The sequence below is a fragment of the Salvelinus fontinalis genome, unplaced genomic scaffold, assembly GCF_029448725.1.
Source record: "Salvelinus fontinalis isolate EN_2023a unplaced genomic scaffold, ASM2944872v1 scaffold_0010, whole genome shotgun sequence".
Taxonomy (NCBI): Eukaryota; Metazoa; Chordata; class Actinopteri; order Salmoniformes; family Salmonidae; genus Salvelinus; species Salvelinus fontinalis.
The window spans coordinates 355535-380330 of NW_026600219.1; the positions used below are offsets into that span (position 1 = coordinate 355535).

The 24796-nt window shown below is 46.0% G+C and overlaps 1 protein-coding gene and 1 long non-coding RNA gene across 2 annotated transcripts; both read left to right on the forward strand.

Moving 5' to 3' along the window:
* Window positions 1-3590: 3590 nt before the first annotated feature.
* Window positions 3591-12231, forward strand: LOC129842065 (mucin-1-like; the record flags this gene model as incomplete). Its single annotated transcript, XM_055910457.1, has 3 exons — window positions 3591-3668; window positions 4933-5253; window positions 12151-12231. Coding segments are annotated over 3 exons (480 nt in total), but the record flags the coding sequence as incomplete, so codon positions are not given.
* Window positions 12232-14962: 2731 nt separating this feature from the next.
* Window positions 14963-17173, forward strand: LOC129842079 (uncharacterized). Its single transcript, XR_008757455.1, has 3 exons — window positions 14963-15113; window positions 15323-15399; window positions 15907-17173. It is a non-coding gene; the product is annotated as an uncharacterized LOC129842079 (long non-coding RNA).
* The last annotated feature ends 7623 nt before the right edge of the window (window positions 17174-24796 follow it).

The following is a 24796-nucleotide window of genomic DNA, read 5'->3' on the forward strand; positions in this document are numbered from 1 at the left end:
GGGGCCGTCGAGATGTGTGTTTTGTGCGTGTGTGAGTGAATGAGTGCGAGTGTGTGTGTGTGTGTATAGGTGCCGTAAGGACAAGGTGTACAGACACCTGGGAATGTTCTAATTTCCATCTCCACGGAAACCTGTGATTGAAGGCAGAAACTTAGCCACAGGCTCAGAACCGCTCCACAGCCAGGAAACAGACACAGAGATGAAGAGAAACAATATAATTATGTCTTTTATTCCCTCTCTCCTTTCTCTCTTTCTGTCTTTTTATTCCCTCTCTCTTTTCTGTCTTTCTGTCTTTTATTCCCTCTCTCCTTTCTGTCTTTCTGTCTTTTATTCCCTCTCTCCTTTCTCTCTTTCTGTCTTTTATTCCCTCTCTCCTTTCTCTCTTTCTGTCTTTTATTCCCTCTCTCCTTTCTGTCTTTCTGTCTTTTATTCCCTCTCTCCTTTCTGTCTTTCTGTCTTTTATTCCCTCTCTCCTTTCTGTCTTTCTGTATTTTATTCCCTCTCTCCTTTCTGTCTTTCTGTCTTTTATTCCCTCTCTCCTTTCTGTCTTTCTGTCTTTTATTCCCTCTCTCCTTTCTGTCTTTCTGTCTTTTATTCCCTCTCTCCTTTCTGTCTTTCTGTCTTTTATTCCCTCTCTCCTTTCTGTCTTTTTGTCTTTTATTCCCTCTCTCCTTTCTGTCTTTCTGTCTTTTATTCTCTCTCTCCTTTCTGTCTTTTTGTCTTTTATTCCCTCTCTCCTTTCTGTCTTTCTGTCTTTTATTCCCTCTCTCCTTTCTGTCTTTCTGTGTTTTATTCCCTCTCTCCTTATTGTCTTTCTGTATTTTATTCCCTCTCTCCTTTCTGTCTTTCCGTCTTTTATTCCCTCTCTCCTTTCTGTCTTTCTGTCTTTTATTCCCTCTCTCCTTTCTGTCTTTCTGTCTTTTATTCCCTCTCTCCTTTGTCTTTCTCTCCTTTTATTCCCTCTCTCTTTTCTACTTTCTGTCTTTTATTCCCTCTCTCCTTTCTGTCTTTCTGTATTTTATTCCCTCTCTCCTTTCTGTCTTTCTGTCTTTTATTCCCTCTCTCCTTTCTATCTTCTGTCTTTTATTCCCTCTCTCCTTTCTGTCTTTCTGTCTTTTATTCCCTCTCTCCTTTCTGTCTTTCTGTCTTTTATTCCCTCTCTCCTTTCTGTCTTTCTGTCTTTTATTCCCTCTCTCCTTTCTGTCTTTCTGTCTTTTATTCCCTCTCTCCTTTCTCTCTTTCTCTTCTTTTATTCCCTCTCTCTTTTCTACTTTCTGTCTTTTATTCCCTCTCTCCTTTCTGTCTTTCTGTATTTTATTCCCTCTCTCCTTTCTGTCTTTCTGTACTTTATTCCCTCTCTCTTTTCTCTCTTTCTGTCTTTTATTCCATCTCTCCTTTCTGTCTTTCTGTCTTTTATTCCCTCTCTCCTTTCTGTCTTTCTGTCTTTTATTCCCTCTCTCCTTTCTGTCTTTCTGTCTTTTATTCCCTCTCTCCTTTCTGTCTTTCTGTATTTTAATCCCTCTCTCCTCTCTGTCTTTCTGTCTTTTATTCCCTCTCTCCTTTCTGTCTTTCTGTCTTTTATTACCGCTCTCCTTTCTACTTTCTGTCTTTTATTCCCTCTCTCCTTTCTACTTTCTGTCTTTTATTCCCTCTCTCCTTTCTACTTTCTGTCTTTTATTCCCTCTCTCTTTTCTACTTTCTGGCTTTTATTCCCTCTCTCCTTTCTACTTTCTGTCTTTTATTCCCTCTCTCCTTTCTCTCTTTCTGTCTTTTATTCCGTCTCTCTTTTCTACCTTCTGTCTTTTATTCCCTCTCTCCTTTCTCTCTTTCTGTCTTTTATTCCCTCTCTCCTTTCTCTCTTTCTGTCTTTTATTCCCTCTCTCTTTTCTACTTTCTGTCTTTTATTCCCTCTCTCTTTTCTACTTTCTGTCTTTTATTCCCTCTCTCCTTTCTCTCTTTCTGTCTTTTATTCCCTCTCTCTTTTCTACTTTTTGTCTTTTATTCCCTCTCTCCTTTCTCTCTTTCTGTCTTTTTTTCCCTCTCTCCTTTCTACTTTCTGTCTTTTATTCCCTCTCTCTTTTCTACTTTCTGTCTTTTATTCCCTCTCTCCTTTCTACTTTCTGTCTTTTATTCCCTCTCTCTTTTCTACTTTCTGTCTTTTTATTCCCTCTCTCCTTTCTACTTTCTGTCTTTTATTCCCTCTCTCTTTTCTACTTTCTGTCTTTTATTCCCTCTCTCTTTTCTACTTTCTGTCTTTTATTCCCTCTCTCCTTTCTACTTTCTGTCTTTTATTCCCTCTCTCTTTTCTACTTTCTGTCTTTTATTCCCTCTCTCCTTTCTACTTTCTGTCTTTTATTCCCTCTCTCTTTTCTACTTTCTGTCTTTTATTCCCTCTCTCCTTTCTACTTTCTGTCTTTTATTCCCTCTCTCTTTTCTACTTTCTGTCTTTTATTCCCTCTCTCTGTTCTACTTTCTGTCTTTTCTTCCCTTTCTTCTTTCTGTCTTTCTGTCTTTTATTCCCTCTCTCCTTTCTGTCTTTCTGTATTTTATTCCCTCTCTCCTTTCTCTCTTTCTGTCTTTTATTCCCTCTCTCCTTTCTGTCTTTCTGTATTTTATTCCCTCTCTCCTTTCTCTCTTTCTGTCTTTACTCATTCAATGCCCTCTCTTCACCTGGTCCTCTCTTTCATCTTTTCGTTTTCATTCTCTAATGGAATATATTTTCTAAAATGTTATGTTCCTGGGACGTCGTTACAGTCAATCTCTCTGCTCCAGGTTGTGTTCAATTTAAAAGTCACAGATTATTGAGTAGGAGAGTATTTCTGAGATGTAGTAATAAGAGTTTATTTTGTGTGTGTCTCTTGGTTTTGTAAACATCTGATCAGCGACAGACTATATTATGGATCTATACGTTATGGATCTATACGTTATGGATCTATACATTATGGATCTATACATTATGGATCTAGACATTATGGATCTAGGAGGAAAGGAAAGATTTTTTTCTCTCCTTCATTTAACTCATCCACCTGTCTCTTCCCCTGTCTCCTCCCCTGTCTCCTCCCCTGTCTCTTCCCCTGTCTCTTCCCCTGTCTCTTCCCCTGTCTCCTCCCCTGTCTCCTCCAATGTCTCCTCCCCTGTCTCCTCCCCTGTCTCCTTCCCTGTCTCCTCCCCTGTGTCCTCCCCTGTCTCTTCCCCTGTCTCTTCCCCTGTCTCTTCCCCTGTCTCTTCCCCTGTCTCTTCCCCTGTCTCTTCCCCTGTCTCCTCCCCTGTCTCCTCCCCTGTCTCTTCCCCTGTCTCTTCCCCTGTCTCCTCCCCTGTCTCCTCCCCTGTCTCCTCCCCTGTCTCCTCCCCTGTCTCCTCCCCTGTCTCTTCCCCTGTCTCTTCCCCTGTCTCCTCCCCTGTCTCCTCCCCTGTGTCCTCCCCTGTGTCCTCCCCTGTATCCTCCCCTGTCTCCTCCCCTGTCTCCTCCCCTGTCTCCTCCCCTGTCTCCTTCCCCTGTCTCCTCCCCTGTCTCCTCCCCTGTCTCGCCCCCTGTCTCATCCCCTGTTTCATCCCCTGTCTCATCCCCTGTCTCTTCCCCTGTCTCCTCCCCTGTCTCCTCCCCTGTCTCTTCCCCTGTCTCTTCCCCTGTCTCTTCCCCTGTCTCCTCCCCTGTCTCCTCCAATGTCTCCTCCCCTGTCTCCTCCCCTGTCTCCTTCCCTGTCTCCTTCCCTGTCTCCTCCCCTGTGTCCTCCCCTGTCTCTTCCCCTGTCTCTTCCCCTGTCTCTTCCCCTGTCTCTTCCCCTGTCTCTTCCCCTGTCTCCTCCCCTGTCTCTTCCCCTGTCTCCTCCCCTGTCTCCTCCCCTGTCTCCTCCCCTGTCTCCTCCCCTGTCTCCTCCCCTGTCTCTTCCCCTGTCTCTTCCCCTGTCTCCTCCCCTGTCTCCTCCCCTGTGTCCTCCCCTGTGTCCTCCCCTGTATCCTCCCCTGTCTCCTCCCCTGTCTCCTCCCCTGTCTCCTCCCCTGTCTCCTTCCCCTGTCTCCTCCCCTGTCTCCTCCCCTGTCTCGCCCCCTGTCTCATCCCCTGTTTCATCCCCTGTCTCATCCCCTGTCTCTTCCCCTGTCTCCTCCCCTGTCTCCTCCCCTGTCTCTTCCCCTGTCTCCTTCCCCTGTCTCCTTCCCCTGTCTCCTTCCCCTGTCTCCTCCCCTGTGTCCTCCCCTGTGTCCTCCCCTGTGTCCTCCTCTGTCTCCTTCCCTGTCTCTTCCCCTGTCTCCTCCCCTGACTCCTCCCCTGTCTCCTCCCCTGTCTCCTCCCCTGTGTCCTCCTCTGTCTCCTTCCCTGTCTCTTCCCCTGACTCCTCCCCTGTCTCCTCCCCTGTCTCCTCCCCTGTCTCCTCCCCTGTCTCCTCCCCTGTCTCCTCCCCTGTCTCCTCCCCTGTCTCTTCCCCTGTCTCCTCCCCTGTTCCTTCCCCTGTTCCTTCCCCTGTCTCCTCCCCTGTCTCCTCCCCTGTCTCTTCCCCTGTCTCCTCCCCTGTCTCCTCCCCTGTCTCCTCCCCTGTCTCCTCCCCTGTCTCTTCCCCTGTCTCCTCCCCTGTCTCTTCCCCTGTCTCTTCCCCTGTCTCCTCCCATGTCTCCTCCCCTGTTCCTTCCCCTGTTCCTTCCCCTGTCTCGTCCCCTGTCTCGTCCCCTGTCTCGTCCCCTGTCTCGTCCCCTGTCTCCTCCCGCGTCTCCTACCCTGTCTCTTCCCCTGTCTCCTCCCCTGTTCCTTCCCCTGTCTCGTCCCCTGTCTCTTCCCCTGTCTCCTCGCCTGTCTCTTCCCCTGTCTCCTCGCCTGTCTCTTCCCCTGTCTCCTCCCCTGTCTCCTCGCCTGTCTCTTCCCCTGTCTCCTCCCCTGTCGCCTCGCCTGTCTCTTCCCCTGTCTCCTCGCCTGTCTCTTCCCCTGTCTCCTCCCCTGTCTCTTCCCCTGTCTCCTCCCCTGACTCCTCCCCTGACTCCTCCCCTGTCTCCTCGCCTGTCTCCTCCCCTGTCTCTTCCCCTGTCTCCTCGCCTGTCTCTTCCCCTGTCTCCTCCCCTGTCGCCTCGCCTGTCTCTTCCCCTGTCTCCTCGCCTGTCTCTTCCCCTGTCTCCTCCCCTGTCTCTTCCCCTGTCTCTTCACCTGTCTCCTCCCCTGTCTCCTTCCCTGTCTCTTCCCCTGTCTCCTCCCCTGACTCCTCCCCTGACTCCTCCCCTGTCTCCTCCCCTGTCTCCTCCCCTGTCTCCTCCTCTGTCTCCTTCCCTGTCTCTTCCCCTGACTCCTCCCCTGTCTCCTCCCCTGTCTCCTCCCCTGTCTCCTCCCCTGTCTCCTCCCCTGTCTCTTCCCATGTCTCTTCCCCTGTCTCTTCCCCTGTCTCTTCCCCTGTTCCTTCCCTTGTTCCTTCCCCTGTCTCCTCCCCTGTCTCCTCCCCTGTCTCTTCCCCTGTCTCTTCCCCTGTCTCCTCCCCTGTCTCCTCCCCTGTCTCCTCCCCTGTCTCTTTCCCTGTCTTCTCCCCTGTCTCCTCCCCTGTCTCTTCCCCTGTCTCCTCCCCTGTCTCCTCCCCTGTTCCTTCCCCTGTTCCTTCCCCTGTCTCGTCCCCTGTCTCGTCCCCTGTCTCGTCCCCTGTCTCGTCCCCTGTCTCTTCCCCTGTCTCCTACCCTGTCTCTTCCCCTCTCTCCTCCCCTGTTCCTTCCCCTGTCTCGTCCCCTGTCTCTTCCCCTGTCTCCTCGCCTGTCTCTTCCCCTGTCTCCTCCCCTGTCTCCTCGCCTGTCTCTTCCCCTGTCTCCTCCCCTGTCGCCTCGCCTGTCTCTTCCCCTGTCTCCTCGCCTGTCTCCTCGCCTGTTCCTTCCCCTGTCTCCTCCCCTGTCTCCTCCCCTGTCTCCTCCCCTGTCTCTTCCCCTGTCTCCTCCCCTGTCTCTTCCCGTCTCCTCGCCTGTCTCTTCCCCTGTCTCCTCCCCTGTCTCCTCGCCTGTCTCTTCCCCTGTCTCCTCCCCTGTCTCCTCGCCTGTCTCCTCGCCTGTTCCTTCCCCTGTCTCCTCCCCTGTCTCCTCCCCTGTCTCTTCCCCTGTCTCCTCCCCTGTCTCCTTCCCTGTCTCTTCCCCTGTCTCCTCGCCTGTCTCTTCCCGTGTCTCTTCCCGTGTCTCCTCCCCTGTCTCGTCCCCTGTCTCTTCCCCTGTCTCCTCGCCTGTCTCTTCCCCTGTCTCCTCGCCTGTCTCTTCCCCTGTCTCCTCCCCTGTCTCCTCGCCTGTCTCTTCCCCTGTCTCCTCCCCTGTCGCCTCGCCTGTCTCTTCCCCTGTCTCCTCGCCTCTCCTCACCTGTTCCTTCCCCTGTCTCCTCCCCTGTCTCTTCCCCTGTCTCCTCGCCTGTCTCTTCCCCTGTCTCCTCCCCTGTCTCCTCGCCTGTCTCTTCCCCTGTCTCCTCCCCTGTCGCCTCGCCTGTCTCTTCCCCTGTCTCCTCGCCTCTCCTCACCTGTTCCTTCCCCTGTCTCCTCCCCTGTCTCTTCCCCTGTCTCCTCCCCTGTCTCTTCCCGTCTCCTCGCCTGTCTCTTCCCCTGTCTCCTCCCCTGTCTCCTCGCCTGTCTCTTCCCCTGTCTCCTCCCCTGTCTCCTCGCCTGTCTCCTCGCCTGTTCCTTCCCCTGTCTCCTCCCCTGTCTCCTCCCCTGTCTCTTCCCCTGTCTCCTCCCCTGTCTCCTTCCCTGTCTCTTCCCCTGTCTCCTCGCCTGTCTCTTCCCGTGTCTCTTCCCGTGTCTCCTCCCCTGTCTCCTCGCCTGTCTCTTCCCCTGTCTCCTCGCCTGTCTCCTCCCCTGTTCCTTCCCCTGTCTCTTCCCCTGTCTCCTCGCCTGTCTCCTCCCCTGTCTCCTCGCCTGTCTCCTCCCCTGTTCATTCCCCTGTCTCCTCCCCTGTCTCCTCCCCTGTCTCTTCCCCTGTCTCCTCGCCTGTTCCTTCCCATGTCTCCTCCCCTGTCTCCTCCCCTGTCTCCTTCCCATGTCTCCTCCCCTGTCTCTTCCCCTGTCTCCTCGCCTGTTCCTTCCCATGTCTCCTCCCCTGTCTCCTTACACCTGCTCTACTTCTGCGTGCATACGTGTGTGTGTGTGTGTGTGTGTGATTGGTGGTCAGTCAGTCAACAAATCCTGAGACTGTCCTATTACGCCGATACTACAGCTAACCTCATCGCTAACTTATTTAATAGTAATCCCCACAGGGGCTTCGCGCAGCTAACACTGACGCTAACGAATGTGCACACTCTTCTGATGATACACATAGAGGGCTAACGGATGAGAAACATCAGCGGTTTACACAGACACACTGAGGGAGAGATAAACAGACAGAGACAGGAAGAAGAGGGGGACAGGCAGACAGGATTAAAGGGAGGGAGGGAAGATAGTGGACAGACAGACAGACAGACAGACAGACAGACAGACAGGAGACATCGTCCTTAGCTCTGGCATCTTCCCCAATATTTGGAACCAAGGACTGATCACCCCAATCCACAAAAGTGGAGACAAATTTGACCCCAATAACTACCGTGGAATATGCGTCAACAGTAACCTTGGTAAAATACTCTGCATTATCATTAACAGCAGACTCATACATTTCCTCAATGAACACAATGTACTGAGCAAATGTCAAATTGTCTTTTTACCAAATTACCGTACAACAGACCATGTATTCACCCTACACACCCTAATTGACAACCAAACAAACCAAAACAAAGGCAAAGTCTTGTCATGCTTTGTTGATTTCAAAAAAGCATTTGACTCAATTTGGCATGAGGGTCTGCTATACAAATTGATGGAAAGTGGTGTTGGGGGTAAAACATACGACATTATAAAATGAATGTACACAAACAACAAGTGTGGGGTTAAAATTGGCAAAAAACACACACATTTCTTCACACAGGGTCGTGGGGTGAGACAGGGATGCAGCTTAAGCCCCACCCTCTTCAACATATATATCAACGAATTGGCGCGGGCACTAGAACAGTCTGCAGCACCCGGTCTCACCCTACTAGAATCCGAAGTCAAATGTCTACTGTTTGTTGATGATCTGGTGCTTCTGTCACCAACCAAGGAGGGCCTACAGCAGCACCTAGATCTTCTGCACAGATTCTGTCAGACCTGGGCCCTGACAGTAAATCTCAGTAAGACCAAAATAATGGTGTTCCAAAAAAGGTCCAGTCGCCAGGACCACAAATTCCATCTAGACACCGCTGCCCTAGAGCACACAAAAAACTATACATACCTCGGCCTAAACATCAGCACCACAGGTAACTTCCACAAAGCTGTGAACGATCTGAGAGACAAGGCAAGAAGGGCATTCTATGCCATCAAAAGGAACATAAATTTCAACATACCAATTAGGATCTGGCTAAAAATACTTGAATCAGTCATAGAGCCCATTGCCCTTTATGGTTGTGTGGTCTGGGGTCCGCTCACCAACCAAGATTTCACAAAATGGGGCAAACACCAAATTGAGACTCTGCATGCAGAATTCTGCAAAAATATCCTCCGTGTACAACGTAGAGCACCAAATAATGCATGCAGAGCAGAATTAGGCCGATACCCACTAATTATCAAAATCCAGAAAAGAGCTGTTAAATTCTACACCCCCCTAAACGGAAGCGATTCCCAAACTTTCCATAACAAAGCCATCACCTACAGAGAGATGAACCTGGAGAAGAGCCCCCTAAGCAAGCTGGTCCTAGGGCTCTGTTCACAAACACAAACACACCCCACAGAGCCCCAGGACAACAGCACAATTAGACCCAACCAAATCATGAGAAAACAAAAAGATAATTACTTGACACATTGGAAAGAATTAACAAAAAAACAGAGCAAACTAGAATGCTATTTGGCCCTAAACAGAGAGTACACAGTGGCAGAATACCTGACCACTGTGACTGACCCAAACTTAAGGAAAGCTTTGACTATGTACAGACTCAGTGAGCATAGCCTTGCTATTGAGAGAGAGAGAGAGAGAGAGAGAGAGAGAGAGAGAGAGAGAGAGAGAGAGAGAGAGAGAGAGAGAGAGAGAGAGAGAGCGAGAGAGAGAGAGCAGCTGGTCTAGCTAGCCAAACAGGCTCTCCTCCCCTCCTCATCTGCTTCTCTGCTCTCTTTTGCTGGACCATGGACAGACGTGATCCTAGTCTTGGCATTCTGTGTCTGTGTGTGTGTGTGTGTGTGTAACATTAATAATTAACTGATTATGTAGTTCCAATCATCTTCTATTAATGACATGCAGATTCAGAATATGCATAATTTCTGTCCTAATTCCGTTTCATAATCTTCAACCAAAACAGTTTTCAGTAATGACCAATTCGACCAAACAATAACATTAGTCTGAAGTTTCATGTATCCTGAAGGTTAATGTGTCTGGTCATCAGTAGGTCATTCTGTACCAGTCTATATATACACAGACACAAACACACACACACACACACACACACTGTAATCTGTATAGCTGCTGAACTACCATCACTACTCAGCCACCTTGGACCTGTGTGAAACACAGCCGAACAAACAGACACACTGTCATCTAGTGGTGATTGATAGGTACAGACACACTGCCATCTAGTGGTGATTGATAGGAACAGACACACTGCCATCTAGTGGTGATTGATAGGTACAGACACACTGCCATCTAGTGGTGATTGATAGGTACAGACACACTGCCATCTAGTGGTGATTGATAGGAACAGACACACTACCATCTAGTGGTGATTGATAGGAACAGACACACTACCATCTAGTGGTGATTGAGAGGAACAGACACACTGCCATCTAGTGGTGATTGAGAGAAACAGACACACTGCCATCTAGTGGTGATTGATAGGAACAGACACACTGCCATCTAGTGGTGATTGATAGGAACAGACACACTGCCATCTAGTGGTGATTGATAGGAACAGACACACTGCCATCTAGTGGTGATTGATAGGAACAGACACACTGCCATCTAGTGGTGATTGAGAGAAACAGACACACTGCCATCTAGTGGTGATTGATAGGTACAGACACACTACCATCTAGTGGTGATTGATAGGTACAGACACACTGCCATCTAGTGGTGATTGATAGGAACAGACACACTGCCATCTAGTGGTGATTGATAGGAACAGACACACTGCCATCTAGTAGTGATTGATAGGAACAGACACACTGTCATCTAGTGGTGATTGATAGGAACAGACACACTGTCATCTAGTGGTGATTGATAGGAACAGACACACTGACATCTAGTGGTGATTGAGAGAAACAGACACACTGCCATCTAGTGGTGATTGAGAAGAACAGCCACACTGCCATCTAGTGGTGATTGATAGGAACAGACACACTGTCATCTAGTGGTGATTGAGAGAAACAGACACACTGCCATCTAGTGGTGATTGAGAAGAACAGCCACACTGCCATCTAGTGGTGATTGAGAGGAACAGCCATGGTCAGAGATGACGACACAGAGAACACAGGAGCACTGACCTTGTTCATGATATTGGGGAAAAGGGAATTCCCATGCAACGTGCACACACACAGAGGTAACAGGCACACAAACCAAGGTAACGTGCACACACACAGAGGTAACGTGCACACACACAGAGGTAACGTGCACACACATAGATATAACGTGCACACACACAGAGGTAACGTGCACACATATAGAGGTAACAGGCACACACACATAGATGTAACGTGCACAAACACAGAGGTAACGTGCACACATATAGAGGTAACAGGCACACACACACAGAGGTAACGTGCACACACATAGAGGTAATGTGCACACACATAGATATAACGTGCACACACACAGAGGTAACGTGCACACACACAGAGGTAACGTGCACACACACAGAGGTAACGTGCACACACCCTCTCTCTGTCTTTTTCTCTCTCTCTCTCTGTCTCGCTGTCTCTCTCTATGTCTCCCCCCCTCTCTCTGTCTCGCTCTATGTCTCCCCCCTCTCTCTTTGTCTCTCTCTGACACCCTCTCTCTCTCTGTATCTCTCTGTCTCTCTTTCTCTGTCTCTCTCTGACTCCCCTTCTCTCTCTTTCTGTCTCTCTCTGACTAACCTATCTCTCTTTCTGCCTCGCTGTCTCTCTCTATGTCTCCCCCCCTCTCTCTGTCTCTCTCTATGTCTCCCCCCTCTCTCTTTGTCTCTCTCTGACACCCTCTCTCTCTCTGTATCTCTCTGTCTCTCTTTCTCTGTCTCTCTCTGACTCCCCTTCTCTCTCTTTCTGTCTCTCTCTGACTAACCTATCTCTTTCTGTCTCGCTGTCTCTCTCTATGTCTCCACCCTCTCTCTCTCTTTCTGCCTCGCTGTCTCTCTCTATGTCTCCCCCCTCTCTCTCTCTCTCTCTCTCTCTGTCTCGCTGTCTCTCTCTATGTCTCCCCCCTCTCTCTCTGTCTCTCTCTCTGACACCCTCTCTCTCTCTGTATCTCTCTGTCTCTCTTTCTCTGTCTCTCTCTGACTCCCCTCTCTCTCTCTGACTCACCTATCTCTCTCTCTCTCTCTGTTTCTCCCTGACTCCCCTCTCTCTTTGTCTCTCTCTCTGACTCACCTCTCTCTCGCTCTTTCTCTCTGTCTCTCTCTGTGACTGTCTCTGTCTCTCTCTGTCTCTCTCTCTGTTTCTCTCTCTCTCTCTTTCTCTCTCTCTTCTCTCTCTGTTTCCCTCTTTCTTTCCCCCCTCTCTCTCGGTCTCCCTATCTCTCTCTCTCACTGTCTCCCCATCTTTCTCTTTTCTCTCTCTCTCTCTGTCTCTCTCTCTCTCTTTTCAGAGACATGCACCCACCCCACCCCCCCCCCACACACACCAGCGTAAGCCACAGTGGGTGACCAAGTGACGTGTGACAGTGATGGAAAACAATTGTGGTTTCTTCAGGTCTGCACCAAACCACCCCCTCCCTCCCAGAGGACAGAGAGGCAGAGGTAACACATGCACACACACACAAACATTTGCAGGGCCACAGTAGCGCTGGCGAAGCAGTTGACACGTGACAAGATGATAGAATTGATTGTGGTTTGTACAGACTTGAATAGCGTTTAACCCCTCAGTCGTCCCCTCAGACCTGAAACCCAGGCCCCCCTTAACCCCTCAGTCCTCCCCTCAGACCTGAAACCCAGGCCCCCCTTAACCCCTCAGTCCTCCCCTCAGACCTGAAACCCAGGCCCCTCTTAACCCCTCAGTCCTCCCCTCAGACCTGAAACCCAGGCCCCCCTTAACCCCTCAGTCCTCCTCTCAGACCTGAAACCCAGGCCCCCTTAACCCCTCAGTCCTCCCCTCAGACCTGAAACCCAGGCCCCCCCTTAACCCCTCAGTCCTCCCCTCAGACCTGAAACCCAGGCCCCCCTTAACCCCTCAGTCCTCCCCTCAGACCTGAAACCCAGGCCCCCCTTAACCCCTCAGTCCTCCTCTCAGACCTGAAACCCAGGCCCCCTTAACCCCTCAGTCCTCCCCTCAGACCTGAAACCCAGGCCTCCCTTAACCCCTCAGTCCTCCCCTCAGACCTGATATATAATCATATGGACACACTCCCATATACCCACACACATATATATATATAAACACATGTAAACATGTACATACATTGACCACTACTAATGTTGATAAGTCTGATATTCTGATGTTGACATTACAATACGCATATAAGAGCTAGTCACTGATTGGCTGATATTATGATGTTGGTATTACAGTATTCATATAAGAGCTAGTCACTGATTGGCTGATATTATGATGTTGGTATTACAGTATTCATATAAGAGCTAGTCACTGATAAGTCTGATATTATGATGTTGGTATTACAGTATTCATATAAGAGCTAGTCACTGACTGGCTGAGAGGACACACTCGGTACACAGGAAACCCACACTGACTTCCTGTTGTTGTTGCCATGGTGCTGTCATTCAGCCTGAGGAAGAGAGACCAAACATTGTTATTACAAGTTAATTTGTCACATAAATCTCTCCCCTTCACACATATTGACCAGAGTGTGGATGTTAACTGATTGGCCGCTGTTCATTGATTAACACAGAGATCATTCATCAGATGGGATGAAATGTACTGTTTAACACTGGGTATATAGCACATCCTCCAGTGCATCTTGGGTATTGTAGTTTACTATTATCACCACCATAGTTTAGTGTTGTAAATACAAAGATCCATAATGAAATATAACATAGATTCAGAATCTCTATTTATGTTGTGTCCTGTGACCTCGTGGGTTTCCATGACAGCAGTGTTGTGGTGTGAACCACTGGACCAGGGACAACAACAGTCTGTTCCTGTTTAAAGATGTCACTCTCTGCGTGTCTAAACTAGATCATATAATAACTAGTTCATATAGACTGGCTCAGGATTTCTACTGTTATTCTAATCAAGCAAACTACAGGTTTGATGCATTCTGACTGAAGCTGATTGGCCAACTTGAGACCTCTGTCTCTTAAGTATTTCCTCCCAGGTTCAAAGGTTAAAACCAGTAATCAACATGTAATCTGCATAGATGGATGTTTTGAGTTTGTTTTTTAAATATGTTGAATTGATGGCCAGCTGACGCCCATCAGTGTTGCTCTATGTAAACCACCTCAAAGCAGAATATTTTCCATTGACGTCACGTTGGTGTGAAACCTGTTGACCTCGATGCCTGACCCTCCTCTTCCTGTCACAACATGGGTTTCAGAGAAAAGGACCACGAGCTGAAAACTTTCCACTCCATCGAACCAATCGCTGCTCGTATGTCCTTTCATGGTAAAGTACATCTAGTCATGAACACGGAAATACGCAGCAAAGACCTTGTTACTCAAAGACCCAGCTACTCTCTGACAGTCACCATCAGACCATCAGACCACCAGATGGACAGGCTGTGTGTCTCTCTGATTGCATTCTTATGTGAGTAACTTTTTTACTGGGCATTATAGCTGGATGATAGATGATTTATTGATGTGGTTTTATGGTTGACTAGATTTGTTATCTTATTATTGTGATATTGTGATGACTGTGGTAAAGACATGATGTTTATATTTTCATGTGGAGAAGTTTATGATGTCAAAGTGACATTCTGTGATTCATCCTGACACTGTTCCTCTGTTACCTGTAGGTGCTGTTTCCTCCAGTCAGTTCATCCTAACACTGTTCCTCTGCTACCTGTAGGTGCTGTTTCCTCCAGTCAGTTCATCCTAACACTGTTCCTCTGCTACCTGTAGGTGCTGTTTCCTCCAGTCAGTTCATCCTAACACTGTTCCTCTGCTACCTGTAGGTGCTGTTTCCTCCAGTCAGTTCATCCTAACACTGTTCCTCTGCTACCTGTAGGTGCTGTTTCCTTCAGTCAGGATGGGATCTCTGCAGCAGAGGTGGAGCTGAGAGTCAGACCTGGAGACAACATCACTCTCTACTGTGACTGTAACATAGCTAGTGGAGTTTACATTATGTGGTATAGGAACTGTTCTCACAAGTACCAGCCTCCTCTAGTTATTTCAATCTATGATGTTTACAAAGATCTTCAGGACTCTTCTGATAATCCCAACCGTTTCCCTGGATATGATCTGTTATGGAACCCCTCTAACAACTCCTATGATCTACTGATTGAGAACATCACTGAATCTGACCTGGGACTCTACTACTGTGGGACTGTGGAGAACAAGGTAGTGGATGATGGAGGTAAAGGAGGAGTTAAACGTAAAGAGTTGTACCACTATGGAAAGGTCTCCACTAGGGTTTCACTTGGTAAGAACAGTTAATATTCTGTCTTTATCTGCTGGCTGTATCTTTAGTATTATTAATATTGTATTGGTATTGGTGTGTCTGGGTTCTTTGAATGAGAGTTACACCAAAGAAAATATATCTTATTTAGTATCAACCCCTGAGACTAATCTAAACTCACAAAATGCCCCCCCCAATGAATGTTAAAACAACCAAGAGTCATGATTAACAATATATCATTGACAAGGTCTTTATTGTTTCTAAGAGTGTAGTTCTGTTTGTGTTTAATGTTGTGTCCAGACACCAGTCCTCCTGAGTCCTCCTCCTCCTCCCCTGATGTAGACTGTGGTCTGTGTTGGATGTTGCTGTTCAGTCTGTGTCCTGTGTCTGCTCTCCTCTCCTTCGCCTGTGTCTACTCCTTCTGCAGAACAACAGGTAAACTGACTCTGTCAGGATTCACTTTTTCATTCATTCATTTTTTAAAGTCTGGGTATTCCTAATCAATCATTCTTATTATGTAAATAAAAAGCTTCACTTAAAAAGCATCTTGACCACAACATGTAAACATCTATCATCTTTTAACTGATATGTCCTTGTTTGACCTCAAACTTGTTGTTTTAATGGTGATAACTCTTCCTCTGCAGCTCCAACTGAGACTCAGGTTCCTCTGAACAGGACGACCACCAGGGGAAGTGACAGCAGAGAGCAGACTACAGTCAGAGTGGGTGTTGTAGTTTACTTTTGGGTAGCCATCTTGATTTGTAGTCCATGTATTTGTAACCCAGCCTTATTAAACAAAGAGTATTTTCAAAGGCAGATATAATCATTAATAACAACAATACATAATATATGATGATATATCATCAATATTAACAGATTATTAATATTCTCTCATACCATACTATATTGTCCTATTCTCTCTCTCTCTCTCTCTCTCTCTCTCTCTCTCTCTCTCTCTCTCTCTCTCTCTCTCTCTCTCTCTCTCTCTCTCTCTCTCCTCTCTCTGTCTCTCTCTCTCCTCTCTCTCTCTCTCTCTCTCTCTCTCTCTCTCTCTCTCTCTCTCTCCTCTCTCTCTCTCTCTCTCTCTCTCTCTCTCTCTCTCTCTCTCTCTCTCTCTCTCTCTCTCTCTCCTCTCTCTCTCTCTCTCTCTCTCTCTCTCTCTCTCTCTCTCTCTCTCTCTCTCTCTCTCTCTCTCTCTCTCTCTCTCTCTCTCTCTCTCTGACTTCAGTACCTACACATCCATCAATACCAGCAGAGTGTGTGAACTATACAATCCATCAATACCATCAGAGTGAGACATATATCAGCAATCAATACCACCAGAGAGTACGACTTATACCAGCCGTCAATACCAGCCATCAATACCAGCAGAGTGTGAGACCTATACCAGCCATCAATACCAGCAGAGTGTGAGACCTATACCATCCATCAATACCAGCAGAGTGAGACCTATACCATCCATCAATAACAGCAGAGTGAGACCTATACCAGCCATCAATTCCAGCAGAGTGAGACCTATACCAGCAATCAATACCACCAGAGAGTACGACTTATACCAGCCATCAATACCAGCCATCAATACCAGCAGAGTGTGAGACCTATACCAGCCATCAATACCAGCAGAGTGTGAGACCTATACCAGTCATGAATACCAGCAGAGTGAGACCTATACCAGCCATCATTATCAGCAGACTGTGAGACTTATATCAGCCATCAATACCAGCAGTGAGACCTATACCAGCCATTAATACCAGCAGAGTGAGACCTATTCCAGCCATCAATACCATCAGAGTGAGACCTATACCATCCATCAATACCAGCAGAGTGAGACCTATACCAGCCATCAATACCATCAGAGTGAGACCTGTACCATCCATCATTACTATCAGAGTGAGACCTATACCATCCATCAATACCATCAGAGTGAGACCTATACCAGCCATCAATACCATCAGAGTGAGACCTGTACCAGCCATCAATACCATCAGAGTGAGACCTATACCATCCATCAATACCATCAGAGTGAGACCTATACCAGCCATCAATACCATCAGAGTGAGACCTATACCAGCCATCAATACCATCAGAGTGAGGCCTATACCATCCATCAATACCATCAGAGTGAGAGACCTATACCATCCATCAATACCAGCAGAGTGAGACCTATACCAGCCATCAATACCATCCGAGTTCGACCTATACCATCCATCAATACCAGCAGAGAGAGACCTATACCATCCATCAATACCATCAGAGTGAGACCTATACCAGCCATCAATACCATCAGAATGAGACCTATACCACCCATCAATACCATCATAGTGAGACCTATACCATCCATCAATACCATCAGAGTGAGACCTATACCATCCATCAATACCATCAGAGTGAGACCTATACCAGCCATCAATACCATCAGAGTGAGACCTATACCAGCCATCAATACCAGCAGAGTGAGACCTATACCAGCCATCAATATCAGCAGAGTGAGACCTATACCAGCCGTCAATACCATCAGAGTGAGACCTATACCAGCCATCCATACCAGCAGAGAGAGACCTATACCATCCATCAATACCATCAGAGTGAGACCTATACCAGCCATCAATACCATCAGAATGAGACCTATACCACCCATCAATACCATCATAGTGAGACCTATACCATCCATCAATACCATCAGAGTGAGACCTATACCATCCATCAATACCATCAGAGTGAGACCTATACCAGCCATCAATACCATCAGAGTGAGACCTATACCAGCCATCAATACCATCAGAATGAGACCTATACCACCCATCAATACCATCATAGTGAGACCTATACCAGCCATCAATACCGTCAGAGTGAGACCTATACCACCCATCAATACCATCAGAGTGAGACCTATACCATCCACCATTACCATCAGAGTGAGACCTATACCAGCCATCCATACCATCAGAGTGAGACCTATACCAGCCATCAATACCAGCAGAGTGAGACCTATACCATCCATCAATACCATCAGAGTGAGACCTATACCAGCCATCAATACCATCAGAGTGAGACCTGTACCAGCCATAAATACCATCAGAGTGAGACCTATACCATCCATCAATACCATCAGAGTGAGACCTATACCATCCATCAATACCATCAGAGTGAGACCTATACCAGTCATCAATACCATCAGAGTGAGACCTATACCATCCATCAATACCATCAGAGTGAGACCTATACCATCCATCAATACCATCAGAGTGAGACCTATACCAACCATCAATACCATCAGAGTGAGACCTATACCAACCATCAATACCAGCAGAGTGAGACCTATACCATCCATCAATACCATCAGAGTGAGACCTATACCAGTCATCAATATCATCAGTGAGACCTATAACATTATTTATCAGGGAGGACAAGGTATTACAGCTTTGATTGTATGAGTTATTATATTTTTGTACTTGTGACTTTTTTACTTTCGTCTGTAGCCTTTCATTTGTGCATTTTGGCTTATAATAATCATAACAATAGTTATTTTAAAATGTTGTTTTTAAGTGCAGGGAAAATGTTTAAATAGCTTTTGATTTGTTTCAGTTTGGAAGTTTCATTGTTGGTTTATCATTGTAATTCATGTTTGCAGTGTATTGATGTGTTTTAAAAGCAATTTTCAATAAATATTGATTCAGTTTCATTAGATGTTATTTCATTATTTCATTCTCTCCCTCTATGTCAGGGTTATTGAAGTCTGACCCTACGAGGTCCGTAGCCTGCTGGTTCTCTGTTCTACCTGATCCTTAATTACACCCACCTGGTATCACAGGTCTAAACCAATCCGTGATTAGAGAGAAGGGAGCAATGAAAAAATACAGTTTAACTGGCTTGGAGGTCCAGAGTTGAGTATGAGGACACTATGGTCTCTTCCTGTTCAATGTCATGCCATTCAGTCTGACTCGGCTCCAGCAACCTATCAGAGAGCTCTGTGTTTGGGGGTGTGGCTTATAGGCTTAGTAGGAGGACGAAGGCGTCCGCATGCTTCCCAGCCAAAACAGTTCAGTTTGTGTATATATTATGACAAAAACAATTCTGGTCATTCTGTTTGAGATGCTGCCCTACAGTCTCCTCCATGTTAACTACAGTCTCCTCCATGTTAACTACAGTCTCCTCCATGTTAACTACAGTCTCCTCAATGTTAACTACAGTCTCCTCCATGTTAACTACAGTTTCCTCAATGTTAACTACAGTCTCCTCCATGTTAACTACAGTCTCCTCCATGTTAACTACAGTCTCCTCAATGTTAACTACAGTCTCCTCCATGTTAACTACCGTCTCCTCCATGTTAACTACAGTCTCCACCATGTTAACTACAGTCTCCTCCATGTTAACTACAGTCTCCTCCATGTTAACTACAGTCTCCTCCATGTTAACTACAGTCTCCTCCATGTTAACTACAGTCTCCTCCATGTTAACTACAGTCTCCTCCATGTTAACTACAGTCTCCTCCATGTTAACTACAGTCTCCTCCATGTTAACTACAGTCTCCTCCATGTTAACTACAGTCTCCTGAATGTTAACTACAGTCTCCTAAATGTTAACTACAGTCTCCTCCATGTTAACTACAGTCTCCTCCATGTTAACTACAGTCTCCTCCATGTTAACTACAGTCTCCTCCATGTTAACTACAGTCTCCTCCATGTTAACTACAGTCTCCTGAATGTTAACTACAGTCTCCTCAATGTTAACTACAGTCTCCTCCATGTTAACTACAGTCTCCTCCATGTTAACTACAGTCTCCTCCATGTTAACTACAGTCTCCTGAATGTTAACTACAGTCTCCTGAATGTTAACTACTGTCTCCTCAATGTTAACTACAGTCTCCTCAATGTTAACTACAGTCTCCTCCATGTAAACTACAGTCTCCTCAATGTTAACTACAGTCTCCTCCATGTTAACTACAGTCTCCTCCATGTTAACTGCAGTCTCCTCCATGTTAACTCCATGTTAACTACAGTCTCCTCCATGTTAACTACAGTCTCCTCCATGTTAACTACAGTCTCTTCCATGTTAACTACAGTCTCCTCCATGTTAACTACAGTCTCCTCCATGTTAACTACAGTCTCCTCCATGTTAACTACAGTCTCCTCCATGTTAACTACAGTCTCCTCCATGTTAACTACAGTCTCCTCCATGTTAACTACAGTCTCCTCCATATTAACTACAGTCTCCTCCATGTTAACTACAGTCTCCTCCATGTTAACTACTGTCTCCTCCATGTTAACTACAGTCTCCTCCATGTTAACTACAGTCTCCTCCATGTTAACTACAGTCTCCTCCATGTTAACTACAGTCTCCTCCATGTTAACTACAGTCTCCTCCATGTTAACTACAGTCTCCTCCATGTTAACTACAGTCTCCTCAATGTTAACTACAGTCTCCTCAATGTTAACTACAGTCTCCTCCATGTTAACTACAGTCTCCTCCATGTTAACTGCAGTCTCCTCCATGTTAACTCCATGTTAACTACAGTCTCCTCCATGTTAACTACAGTCTCCTCCATGTTAACTACAGACTCCTCCATGTTAACTACAGTCTCCTCAATGTTAACTACAGTCTCCTCAATGTTAACTACAGTCTCCTCCATGTTAACTACAGTCTCCTCCATGTTAACTACAGTCTCCTCCATGTTAACTACAGTCTCCTCCATGTTAACTACATTCTCCTCCATGTTAACTGCAGTCTCCTCCATGTTAACTACAGTCTCCTCCATGTTAACTACAGTCTCCTCCATGTTAACTACAGTCTCCTCCATGTTAACTAAAGTCTCCTCCATGTTAACTACAGTCTCATCCATGTTAACTGCAGTCTCCTCCCTGTTAACTACAGTCTCCTCAATGTTAACTACAGTCTCCTCAATGTTAACTACAGTCTCCTCCATGTTAACTACAGTCTCCTCCATGTTAACTACAGTCTCCTCCATGTTAACTACAGTCTCCTCAATGTTAACTACAGTCTCCTCCATGTTAACTACAGTTTCCTCAATGTTAACTACAGTCTCCTCCATGTTAACTACAGTCTCCTCCATGTTAACTACAGTCTCCTCAATGTTAACTACAGTCTCCTCCATGTTAACTACCGTCTCCTCCATGTTAACTACAGTCTCCTCCATGTTAACTACAGTCTCCACCATGTTAACTACAGTCTCCTCCATGTTAACTACAGTCTCCTCCATGTTAACTACAGTCTCCTCCATGTTAACTACAGTCTCCTCCATGTTAACTACAGTCTCCTCCATGTTAACTACAGTCTCCTCCATGTTAACTACAGTCTCCTCCATGTTAACTACAGTCTCCTCCATGTTAACTACAGTCTCCTCCATGTTAACTACAGTCTCCTGAATGTTAACTACAGTCTCCTAAATGTTAACTACAGTCTCCTCCATGTTAACTACAGTCTCCTCCATGTTAACTACAGTCTCCTCCATGTTAACTACAGTCTCCTCCATGTTAACTACAGTCTCCTCCATGTTAACCACAGTCTCCTGAATGTTAACTACAGTCTCCTCAATGTTAACTACAGTCTCCTCCATGTTAACTACAGTCTCCTCCATGTTAACTACAGTCTCCTCCATGTTAACTACAGTCTCCTGAATGTTAACTACAGTCTCCTGAATGTTAACTACTGTCTCCTCAATGTTAACTACAGTCTCCTCAATGTTAACTACAGTCTCCTCCATGTTAACTACAGTCTCCTCAATGTTAACTACAGTCTCCTCCATGTTAACTACAGTCTCCTCCATGTTAACTGCAGTCTCCTCCATGTTAACTCCATGTTAACTACAGTCTCCTCCATGTTAACTACAGTCTCCTCCATGTTAACTACAGTCTCTTCCATGTTAACTACAGTCTCCTCCATGTTAACTACAGTCTCCTCCATGTTAACTACAGTCTCCTCCATGTTAACTACAGTCTCCTCCATGTTAACTACAGTCTCCTCCATGTTAACTACAGTCTCCTCCATGTTAACTACAGTCTCCTCCATATTAACTACAGTCTCCTCCATGTTAACTACAGTCTCCTCCATGTTAACTACTGTCTCCTCCATGTTAACTACAGTCTCCTCCATGTTAACTACAGTCTCCTCCATGTTAACTACAGTCTCCTCCATGTTAACTACAGTCTCCTCCATGTTAACTACAGTCTCCTCCATGTTAACTACAGTCTCCTCCATGTTAACTACAGTCTCCTCAATGTTAACTACAGTCTCCTCAATGTTAACTACAGTCTCCTCCATGTTAACTACAGTCTCCTCCATGTTAACTGCAGTCTCCTCCATGTTAACTCCATGTTAACTACAGTCTCCTCCATGTTAACTACAGTCTCCTCCATGTTAACTACAGACTCCTCCATGTTAACTACAGTCTCCTCAATGTTAACTACAGTCTCCTCAATGTTAACTACAGTCTCCTCCATGTTAACTACAGTCTCCTCCATGTTAACTACAGTCTCCTCCATGTTAACTACAGTCTCCTCCATGTTAACTACATTCTCCTCCATGTTAACTACAGTCTCCTCCATGTTAACTACAGACTCCTCCATGTTAACTACAGACTCCTCCATGTTAACTACAGTCTCCTCCATGTTAACTACAGTCTCCTCAATGTTAACTAAAGTCTCCTCCATGTTAACTGCAGTCTCCTCCATGTTAACTACAGTCTCCTCCATGTTAATACAGTCTCCTCCATGTTAACGACAGTCTCCTCCATGTTAACTACAGTCTCCTCCATGTTAACTACAGTCTCCTCAATGTTAACTACAGTCTCCTCCATGTTAACTGCAGTCTCCTCCATGTTAACTACAGTCTCCTCCATGTTAACTACAGTCTCCTCCATGTTAACTACAGTCTCCTCCATGTTAACTACAGTCTCCTCCATGTTAACTACAGTCTCCTCCATATTAACTACAGTCTCCTCCATGTTAACTACAGTCTCCTCCATGTTAACTACAGTCTCCTCCATGTTAACTACAGTCTCCTCCATGTTAACTACAGTCTCCTCCATGTTAACTACAGTCTCCTCCATGTTAACTACAGTCTCCTCCATGTTAACTACAGTCTCCTCCATGTTAACTACAGTCTCCTCCATGTTAACTACAGTCTCCTCAATGTTAACTACAGTCTCCTCAATGTTAACTACAGTCTCCTCCATGTTAACTACAGTCTCCTCCATGTTAACTGCAGTCTCCTCCATGTTAACTCCATGTTAACTACAGTCTCCTCCATGTTAACTACAGTCTCCTCCATGTTAACTACAGACTCCTCCATGTTAACTACAGTCTCCTCAATGTTAACTACAGTCTCCTCAATGTTAACTACAGTCTCCTCCATGTTAACTACAGTCTCCTCCATGTTAACTACAGTCTCCTCCATGTTAACTACAGTCTCCTCCATGTTAACTACAGTCTCCTCCATGTTAACTACAGTCTCCTCCATGTTAACTACAGTCTCCTCAATGTTAACTACAGTCTCCTCAATGTTAACTACAGTCTCCTCCATGTTAACTACAGTCTCCTCCATGTTAACTGCAGTCTCCTCCATGTTAACTCCATGTTAACTACAGTCTCCTCCATGTTAACTACAGTCTCCTCCATGTTAACTACAGACTCCTCCATGTTAACTACAGTCTCCTCAATGTTAACTACAGTCTCCTCAATGTTAACTACAGTCTCCTCCATGTTAACTACAGTCTCCTCCATGTTAACTACAGTCTCCTCCATGTTAACTACAGTCTCCTCCATGTTAACTACATTCTCCTCCATGTTAACTACAGTCTCCTCCATGTTAACTACAGACTCCTCCATGTTAACTACAGACTCCTCCATGTTAACTACAGTCTCCTCCATGTTAACTACAGTCTCCTCAATGTTAACTAAAGTCTCCTCCATGTTAACTGCAGTCTCCTCCATGTTAACTACAGTCTCCTCCATGTTAATACAGTCTCCTCCATGTTAACGACAGTCTCCTCCATGTTAACTACAGTCTCCTCCATGTTAACTACAGTCTCCTCAATGTTAACTACAGTCTCCTCCATGTTAACTGCAGTCTCCTCCATGTTAACTACAGTCTCCTCCATGTTAACTACAGTCTCCTCCATGTTAACTACAGTCTCCTCCATGTTAACTACAGTCTCCTCCATGTTAACTACAGTCTCCTCCATATTAACTACAGTCTCCTCCATGTTAACTACAGTCTCCTCCATGTTAACTACAGTCTCCTCCATGTTAACTACAGTCTCCTCCATGTTAACTACAGTCTCCTCCATGTTAACTACAGTCTCCTCCATGTTAACTACAGTCTCCTCCATGTTAACTACAGTCTCCTCCATGTTAACTACAGTCTCCTCCATGTTAACTACAGTCTCCTCAATGTTAACTACAGTCTCCTCAATGTTAACTACAGTCTCCTCCATGTTAACTACAGTCTCCTCCATGTTAACTGCAGTCTCCTCCATGTTAACTCCATGTTAACTACAGTCTCCTCCATGTTAACTACAGTCTCCTCCATGTTAACTACAGACTCCTCCATGTTAACTACAGTCTCCTCAATGTTAACTACAGTCTCCTCAATGTTAACTACAGTCTCCTCCATGTTAACTACAGTCTCCTCCATGTTAACTACAGTCTCCTCCATATTAACTACAGTCTCCTCCATGTTAACTACAGTCTCCTCCATGTTAACTACTGTCTCCTCCATGTTAACTACAGTCTCCTCCATGTTAACTACAGTCTCCTCCATGTTAACTACAGTCTCCTCCATGTTAACTACAGTCTCCTCCATGTTAACTACAGTCTCCTCCATGTTAACTACAGTCTCCTCCATGTTAACTACAGTCTCCTCAATGTTAACTACAGTCTCCTCAATGTTAACTACAGTCTCCTCCATGTTAACTACAGTCTCCTCCATGTTAACTGCAGTCTCCTCCATGTTAACTCCATGTTAACTACAGTCTCCTCCATGTTAACTACAGTCTCCTCCATGTTAACTACAGACTCCTCCATGTTAACTACAGTCTCCTCAATGTTAACTACAGTCTCCTCAATGTTAACTACAGTCTCCTCCATGTTAACTACAGTCTC